General features: G+C 36.7%; 1 protein-coding gene across 1 annotated transcript in view; it reads left to right on the top strand.

The window, feature by feature from the left end:
• Nucleotides 1-758: 758 nt before the first annotated feature.
• cxadr (CXADR Ig-like cell adhesion molecule) overlaps nt 759-10026 on the top strand; it is a 41571-nt gene continuing 32303 nt past the window's right edge. Inside the window, exon 1 of the mRNA XM_065258425.1 lies at nt 759-944. Coding sequence (XP_065114497.1) covers nt 893-944 — 52 coding nt within the window. The 5' untranslated portion in view covers nt 759-892. The remainder of the gene's footprint in view (nt 945-10026) is intronic.

Here is a 10026-nt window from a genome sequence, read left to right as displayed (position 1 = left end):
ATTATTTTCAACCCAGCATTGGGTCAAAAAGGAATGAACCCTACCTGTTGGCTTGAAAATTAACATATGCTGGGTTGTTTTAACCCATTGTTGGGTCAAATATGAAAATGTTCTGGATTATTTAATTTAACTTAACTTAATGGATGTTAAGTCCAGGCAGTGGTGTAATGGTGCCTGGAGAATTGGGTATACTCTTAATTTATGGTGTGGGTTAGGGTAGGTACCCCATGCCATGCCATAAATAAGTGTGTATACTCTGTACACTCTGCACTACACCACTAAGTGTAGCACAGGTATTGGTCGAAATTATTAATTTATTGCTGGGGCTGGGGCTTTGCCAGATCTTGTGGAATGGAAGAAATTTGTATTTATCTGGAAATTATTAAAATAGTTGTTTGAATAATAGTGCCCAAATGAAAATGTTATGAGTAATGACCTTTAAATAAGGCACAGTTGATATGTGGGTCACATTGAACTAACAAGTGCTTAAAAATGAATGCCATAATGGATAACCAAGAGGACTTCCTGGCGGCAAAAGAGAAAAATGAGGGGTTAAGAATATATTGCGCATTAATGTGGTCAGAACCTTAATCTTTTAGTCAAGATAGTGGATGCAGGTAGATGTGGTGGCGCTTTTGTATGCAAAAATTCGCATTCTGTACGCAAGAGGGCGTGAAACCCCTTGTAACTTCTTCGGATGATACCTCCGGAAATCACGTGATCAAATTCCAGCCTCAATCCACCTGCGAGAGCGCGCGTGCGGGGCTGCGGGTGGACTTCTGATGCTGCGCGAGACTGACGAGAGAAGAGCGAGCACGCAACGCTAGAAGTCGGGGAAAAAGTTATTTTTATATTCGCATTGCTTACTAAATTGTGACTTAAAAGCAGAGGAATGGATTTAAGGACGACATGTCTATGTTTAATTCACGTCATTCTCCTCACAGGTAAGTTTGAACGTATGTTTTTCTAAAGGCTGTTGATGCGATACGATTTAGAACTAGCTTATTAGCTACTCCTCATTCAAAAGTTTATAAAATCAACCAAAATCTTTACGTTATTCTACTTTACTTCTCAGGTTTTGTTATTTTAATCTAAACGTTGAACTATATATGTCGTATGTTAAACTGACCAAGTTAACAGTATCGGGCTTTAAAAGTTTCGGTTGAAGATGTATTGACTGAGATGATGTTAAATGCCCTAATCATGTTAAAAGCGAGAATTAGGCATAATGTAATATATTTAATATTAAAGATGAAAATAAAATTAAGTGACTAATTAAAACTATATGTTATTTTCTGAATTTGTAATTTAATAAACCGAATCCAAATGTGCTTAAGTTCAGTGACACGTTTAAATAATTTGTTTTTTGATTTTTCTTAACAAACTCCGAGGAGATTTTCATTGTTTGGTAGGCTTTCAATGTAAAAGACAATAAACATGTAAATATGTCCTTGATAGATTGATCTCGTTAGATTCACGTTCGTTGGTCAAGTTTATAAACTCTTTATTTGTGCCTTAAAGGGATAGTTCATCCAAAAATGAAAATTCTGTCTTCATTTTCTCACTGTCATCTTGATACAAACCTGTATAAATTTCTTTGTTCTGATGAACACAAAGGAAGATATTTGAGGAATGTTTGTAACGAAACCAGTCATGAGCCTCATTCACTTCCATAGTAGGAAAAAAGAATACTATGGAAGTGAATGGGGCCATGAATGGTTTGGTTACAAGCATTCTTCAAAATATCTTTCTCCTCCGTGTTTATCAGAACAAAGACATTTATACAGATTTGTAGCATGAGAGTAAGTAAATTATAACAGAATTGTATTTTTTTGGGAGAACTATCCCTTTAAGTGCTGTGTCTCACTGGTAAAATACCCTTGTGGAGAATTTGTGTTGTTTTATCAGACCTGTGAAACCTTGAAAATATCTGTGATGTCCTCACACATTTGTGCCACTACTTTTACAAAGATATGAATTCAAGTTAGTTCAAAATGTTTTAATTACTAATACATTTTATCGAATTATAATCCATTAATATACTTATTATTTGTTGTCAGTTAACAAAATAGGCTTACTCGTCTTAAAGCTTTAACAAGAGGGGCTTCTTTCAGCCTGCCATCTGCCAATATGCAAGCGTCATTTGTAACCCCCCATCCCATTTTTAAGTAGGGCTGCATAACGATTAATCGTGATTAATCGTTTGCAGAATAAAAGTTTTTGTTTACATCATTTATGTGTATGTACTGTGTATAATAATTATGTATAAATAAATATACACACATGCATGTATAATTTTAAGAAAAAAATATTTATAGATTAAATATTTATATATAATATAAATGATTTATAAATATAAAAATGTATATACACATGTAAATACGCCTTAAATATCTACATGTATGTGTATTTATTTATGCATAATTATTATACACAGTACACACACATATATGATGTAAACAAAAACTTTTATTCTGCAAACGATTAATCGCGATTAATCGTTATGCAGCCCTATTTTTAAGAATGACTGCTTTACATGTCTGAACGACAGAGATTGCTTATTATCTAGTCTTATTGTGCCGATAGTGACCAATGCCTAGCATGCACAGGTCAGGAACATTGGGTTTTGGGGATTTTTGGAGGGGGTTTGGAATCTGTTGTGGGGGTGCAGACTGGCTAGTTTATTATGTGTAATTGGTAGGGGGTAAGGCTAAGTGTTAAAACCCTCTCTGTTTATTTCTCTTAAATTACGTGTGAAATTAAACAGTCCTGCCAGTATGAGTACAGCACAGCTGTGGTCAAAGGTTACTATTAGAGATAGGTTTGTATATCATTCAGGCAAGCACAGAAACTGAAAGAGCTAGAGATAAAATCCCATAGATTGGGCAATGATTTGCCAGAATACTGGTTACTGATAAACTAGAGTCTGACGTTTGTGCACACATGTTTGGGTTTATGGTTTATTGTGAAGTATGTGTACAAACTGTGTTTAGTTTTTTATCTCCGCTAAAATATGTAATAATGCGTTTCCCAATCCCCTGTTACATTCAGGTATTTTCTTGTGTTTGTGTAACATGTATTTTTTTAAATTAGTGGCTTCGGTATGACGTAAAATGTTTTTTTTTTTTTTTTTTTTTTTTTTTTATTATGAAAAGCATCACAAGCACAGTACAAGTGTGAGAATATTATAAAATGAAATGAAGGGGAAAAAACAAGAATTAAACATGCATAAAAGATACTCGTATACAAATAAACATAAGCATAGTAACATATGCATAATATACATATAAACAACTAAATAAATCAGAGAAAGAGAGAAAAAAAAACAAACAAAAAAAACCAAAGGGTTTTATCCAGAGTTTGTCTCCTTGAAATAATCTAAAAAAGGGCTCCAAGACTTAAAGAAAAGATCGGGTTTCATTCTAACTCCAAATTTTATCTTTTCCAGTTTGAGGGCAAAAAGTAGGTCAAAAACCCACTGACGTGTATGACGTAAAATGTTGAGTCTGACATTATTGCGCTTGTATTCTGTAGATTATTCATAGAAATAGGAGTGTAAAGCATGATGTGTAATGTCTTGATTTTTGTTGATGGAATTTTTTTCAATGATAACAACATTGATTGTTTGAGCATTATATTTTTTGTTTTTGCTTTTTAAGAGCAAGTCAGCTTACATTTTTGATGAACAGTATTGTCTTGAGCCATCACAAACTTCAAAAACGGAAATTTTCAATATAAGTTCAAAAATTGCCCGCAGGCTTTTCTTGGGTTTAAGACAACCTGATGTCTTCACTGTCCAGTCCTGTTGTCTGTGATGTATTCTCTGTTCTGTCCTATATTCCCAGGTGTCCATTAAAGACATATTCCCAATAATACCTTCCATAGACTCTGACAGCCTTGTCCCTTCGCTTAGACATTAGGCACATGCTGCCAGACATATCTGGTCAGTCAGCACTTTTATATTGGTCCTCCATGCACGTGTGCTCATTCATGTCATGTCTATGTTCTAGTATGCACTCAACTACTTTATCTGGATCTCCTTTCTGAAGTTTGACCGGCACTTGTTTTCAAAAGCCATTAAGGATCCTGCTAGACCTTCCCATTCACAAGCGATCAAGTGTAGTGTCTTGTTTGAACCCCAGTTGAGGTCAGTGTAGTTGTTTGAGAACCACCTCATCCCTAAGCAGGCCTATGATGTAGTTACCTGAAAGGACTACCTACTCTGGAGACTCTTGCTTGGAGACGGTTGCTAAGAGACCGGTGGCACACAGCCATATGGGTCCTTGGTACCCGAGTGTAGAGGAATACTGGGTTGTGTATGAGTGCTTTTTCCTAATTGCTAATAATAGCAAAACTAATCTAAAAACAAAATGATAAAAAAATGCATCACATGGTTTCTGAGAATTGTAAAGAGAAAAATACAGTTGGTTTCGGGACATTGGTGAATTAATTCTTTTTAGCTTTATTGCTGTATTTTATCACCTGGTGTGACATCGTCAATGGCGGGGAAAGAGTTAAAGTGGTATAGAGGTGTCTGCATGAGACTAACCATGGTTCATGTTACACTCCCAGAATGGTTTATTAATAAATGAGGGCTTTAGCACTATAGCTGGACAGTCATTTTCCCCTCACGGTAACAGTGTGAAAGTTTGAAAAACGTACTTTCCTATCCTAAGCTAATTACCTAACTTGCAAATAGAGCATAAATTGTTTGTCATGATAGAAAGACGGATGAGAAAGTAAGCTGGAAGGCATGCTGTGAGGCAATGAGATATTTATTTGAGATACCCAGAGATCTGTCTTTGTCTAATCTAAAGAGAGACAAGCTGCTGAGTTATAGCCTCAGGCCAACATAGACTTGACTCTGTTCTGCAACAGAATTGTCTTATAAAACCAGCAAAACCTTTCAGCATAAAAACTTGATATGTGCTGCCTCACCTGCAACTTAAATCCCTGCATATCGTACCCTTTCTTGTCCTTTTAATATAACACTCCCCTTGGTGCTGTCAAAGACTGAGCTTTGGAATAGGATCATCTAGAAGCACCTGTGTTTGTGTATGTGGCGGATGTATGCCCTCCATATAACAGAGAGGACAAGCTATCAGTATGAATATTCAGGCCTTTGCCTCTTAAATATTTTAACATGCAAGACTCGTACCTGATACGGCAAGCGACGCCTACTCCCATTATTTACAACCTTCTGGCCTCAAGTGCCAAGCCGTACCTTCTTCAATCACTTGCGCTCGTGCCTATTTTCGTTCCCTTCTTTTCCAATTTGGAAGTAAGTGGGCCATTAAGGCAGGCCGATCATGTTCCATTAGACCTGGGGATAATGATAAATAACCAAGATTGTACGTTTTTTTTTTTCGGTAGCTCTAGTTTCATTGGAGACCTGCTACGTATGCAGGGATAATCACTCAGTGAAATCGACAACTTTGATAAAAGAGGAGGAGAAGGGGAGGAAAAACAAATATCTGGACTGAAGGGAGCAGAGGTTAAAATCATGGATGAGTATGTGAGTAGGAGTTTAGAAAAATGACTGATCATTGCAAGATCTTCTTGTGAGATGGGAGGAGCAAATATAGAAAGGGAAGTGCTTTGAATCATACTTCAAAGAGATTTTACAGGGTTGAGGGTTAACTATGTAATGTCTGGTAGGAGGTTGTTTTAGGGATGTGTGAATAAAAGCAGACTTTGGTTGGGATTTACACTCCCTTCTTCCACTGTTCTTAAAGCATTTATAAACTCGAGGTCATGAAACCTCTCTTTCACTTTCACCATCCATCACACATCACTTCACAGGTGTTCCTTGTTTCTTTGCAATGATAAGGTGGACCTGTAGTGCATCCATCATTGTGTCCCTCAACTTACCCCTCAGTAACCCTCACGTCCCATAATGAGTCTTAACACAGGCACCTAAAATCTTATCTGTTTCTGGCAGCAATGTCTCTGACTCAATTCACGTTTTAATACTGAGATTATTAAAGTTTTGGTGTGGTTTTAATGTAAACAAAGCCTTTGTATAATACAAATATGATTTAGTGTAACAAAAAGAATGATTGTATTAAATGTGTTATCTATTAGTACAAACTTGGAAACAGCTGCGTTTCCTCAAAGTACATTTCATTTCTTGTAATGCATCTGTTTTAAAAAAAGCAACATAATGCGTACAGTATTAATTATAGAAAGTAGTTAAATTACCATCTGTAACAGCAGTGACTAAACGTTTAATAAGCTAAAAATCTTAATTGGGTCTGCATGGCTTAATTAGGATTCATTTATGTTGGTTTGGAAAGTCGTTTTATTCTTCCTTTGTGCTGTTACTTTTGTTTGCACTTTTCTGATCTTTTCTCTTCTTTTTAGTGCTTTAGTATGCCGGTCTGATCCATATAGTTTGCATTTATTTAGCACATAATTCTTTAAAATGCATAATAGGTTATAATTTGCTTTCTGATCAATATCAATGTGTATATCACATTATCTGGTTACCCATGCAGTTTAACCTAAGCAAGTCAAGCAATAATTATATTGATGAGTACTTAATATTAAGTCAAGCAGCTGGCACAGCTAAGCTTATTATGTTTTATCAAGATATGGGTTTGGTTCCCAGGAAAAACTGCAGATAAAATGTATGCCATGACTGCACTATAAGTCACTCTGCCAAATGTGTAAATGAAAATGGTTTTCTATGTAGTTAACTCTGTAGCTCAGGTGATTTATCCTAGATAACAAGCATATTTCTTTATTAAATATTCACATACAAACTTATATGGTAGTGCAGCGGGATTTATTTCTATTCCAGACATACTGCTTCTCTAATCCAAATTGGGATAGGAATTAATAGGGAACGTTTTCTAAAAGTATGCAGTGTGTTTTACTGCTAATGCGTGGTGTAAATGCTTATGTGTTTGGAGGATAGACTTGTCGGCATCAGTGAGACATCATATATTGACCTTAGAGACTGAAGAAGTGTGTGTGTGTGTGTGTGTGTGTGTGTGTGTGTGTGTATGCGTGTGCCTGCCAGCCTGACATTGGTTTGTCTGTGTGTGTGAATGTATAGTCTAGTTTAGAGTGTCTGTGTATGAGCCTTCACCATGAATCAGTCATATCCCCAGGGCTTTACTTCAGCAGGTGTTTTTGGCATATCTGTTATATCCCTCTCGCTCATACACACAGACATACTCTTCCCCTTGCTGTAAAAATAAAACCTGGTATCACTCTGATTAGGGTTTAGGTGGAGCATATAAACTAGGGCTGCAACTAACGATTATTTTAATAATCGATTAATCTATCAATTATTTGTTCGATGAATCGGATAAAAAACAAAAAACAAGAAAAGCATTCATTTCCAACCCCTTATTCAAAACAGAACTAAAAGAGAAGAAATTGCACAAACATGTTTCTCCTTGAACACACCTGAGCTGTTACAATAATAATAAAATAAAAATAAAAATGGACTAACACAAAAAAAATACACATGTATGCTTTACATCTGCCAAATATATAGACTTTTTTATGATGCATTTCCAATCAAGAAGCCTCTCTTGATGGGATCAAAAAGATAATATATGAGTACACTCTCAGAAATAAAAGTACAAAAGTTGTCACTGGACAGTACCCTTTCAAACAGGTAGGCTACACCTTTACCAAAAAGTGCATATTAGTACTTCAAAAGTACATATTGGCAGTTCAAAGATACATATTTGTACCTAAATGGCACATATTAGGACCTTTTATAAAGGGTACTGCCCCAGTGACAGCTTTGTACCTTATATTTGACTTTGTGTTTTCTCTGATCGGATAGCCATCTCATTTGTTAAAACTGTTCCATTTACATTTGGCCACATAAATGCGTCTTGTGAAAACGGAAGATGGGTCTTCTACTCCCGCGCATAATGCAAATACACCATTCATTACTTCGCCTTAAAAAATGTAAGATGATGTTTATGCAACAACAGGCAGCACTTACTGTATGATGTACTGTATGTTGGGCCGGGCACTCGCGTCTCCTTGCTCGGCATGAGCTGGAGCGCGCAGTACAGAACAGCAGGAGAGTGACGGCGCGATGATTTAACATACAGGTCCATGACGGGGAAAAGCGTTCATACAACTCTCTCTCAATGTTTTATTTCTTTGTTTAATATCATTGGAGTTTTTTATTCGTTCTAGAAACTTTTTTACTCGCTGTCGTCGCTCCATAAAGCATAAGCGTGTCGTCTTTGTTTGTTTACCTCTTTGCCGGCTATAACTTCCAGGTGACGCGCTTACGTTTGGGAGGAGTAAAACACTGACATGTGGTTTTCCTCTACCTTTGCTGTTTTTTTTATCTTTTCTCCGCCCTGTCTATGAAGCGCCGAAAGTGCGCGAGAGAGCATACTTCCATACTATATAGTAGGCGAAAAGCACTACTTCTCGTACTCTTTGCCTACTATATAGTATGGAATTAGGCGGTTTGGGACGCAGTGCGAGTGTGTTCACTCTGCTCCGCGCTTAACTGAAGTTTTTCCTTTTTTTTTTTTTTTATTAAACGTCTCTGCGTCACGCGACACAACGAATCGATTATGAAATTCGTTGCCAACACTTTTAGTAATCGATTTTTATCGATTTAATCGATTCGTTGTTGCAGCCCTAATATAAACCAAACCTTGGCACTGTACCCAAGCACACTAGATTATCCATTTAAACTACCTGCATTCTTTAAAGCAACACTATGTAGTTTTTTTACCTTTAAATAATGTCTCTAAAATTATTTCAGTGATAGAACAACTTTTAACTGGACAAATTGTACTGTTGCTGCAACCTGAGCAGCCTCCCAGCTGCTACAAGCACACTCTGAAAGTGGCGGTGGAGGGTAGGAAACACAGCCCCGCCCCTCCCCCTGCCTGCAGAAGAGTGTCTGATACCAGGCACTGTTGCGCTTTTCAACCACATGGGGGAGCTGTAAGTCATTTTTACATGGAAACTACATAGTGTTGCTTTAAGTCTTACTGCCAGATAAAATCTCCATTAAGGTACTGCTTGTTGAGGTTCCAGAAATGAATAAAAAACCTTTTCTATTTAATAATAATGTGTAGTAAAGAATTTGACCACAGGATTGCAAATTTGTCAAACCTGAAGATTCAAGATGTGGTTTGATCTGGCTAAATCTAGTGGATCTGGCAAAAACAGAAGTATTGTGTAAGATGCAAATCACAAACTAAATGGCATGGGATTAGGAAAGGTGTAGAGATTAAAAAACCGAAAGAATATGAAAAGGAGGGTGTGAAGCAGCTGTTGCAGAAGACAATATTATCCTTTATCTCATTGAGAAACCTTACGCATTATCGACTGCTGGTACACGAGAGAAAAAGCTAATTTGCACAGACTGGAAAAATAAAAAAGTAATCTATGCCCTTGCCTCATTTCAACCCCTACGACACGAGCACAAACAAACACCCTGCCTCTGGCATTAGCATTCAAGTCAACCCATTCTAATGTTAAGGCAAATTGTAATCTGTTCCTACATATGTAAATGGCCTCAGTGCTGTAAAGTGATTTTGTTTTCCCTTGATAATCATTAGTATGCACAATTGCCTTTTTATGTTTCATTTTCTCTGCATGAAAAGGGATTCATATTCCAATCTTTACATGTAGCCTCCAGTGCTTCTATACAACATATTTTACAAATAACCGTTTTGGCTCTGGCGGTTCTGATAAATCAGCATCTAACTCTGTCTTTTCCAATTAGACTTTTTCATTATAACCTTCATTATCATTTGCCATGTTCTGGAGCTATGATTTGAATGTGAATGATTTTAAAAACCATTTTAAGAAAAGGGAATTGCAAAGTCTACAGTGCATATCATTGTGCAAATATTTGAGTTTCTCCTGTCATGATAAAAAACAAAGCATCAGCACAGCCCACCTGCTAAGTATAACCTTGATCCTGGGTCTTGGCTATGAGCTCGGCTCTGCATGTGGGTATATGATCTGATCTTTGTTATTGATTTTATCAGCAGAGTTTTAGAGTTTGATGTTGGGGATAGG

The sequence above is a fragment of the Paramisgurnus dabryanus genome, chromosome 10 (genome assembly GCF_030506205.2).
Source record: "Paramisgurnus dabryanus chromosome 10, PD_genome_1.1, whole genome shotgun sequence".
NCBI lineage: Eukaryota > Metazoa > Chordata > Actinopteri > Cypriniformes > Cobitidae > Paramisgurnus > Paramisgurnus dabryanus.
Note: the sequence above shows the minus strand (reverse complement) of the source record. Positions and strands in the feature narration are given on the sequence as shown.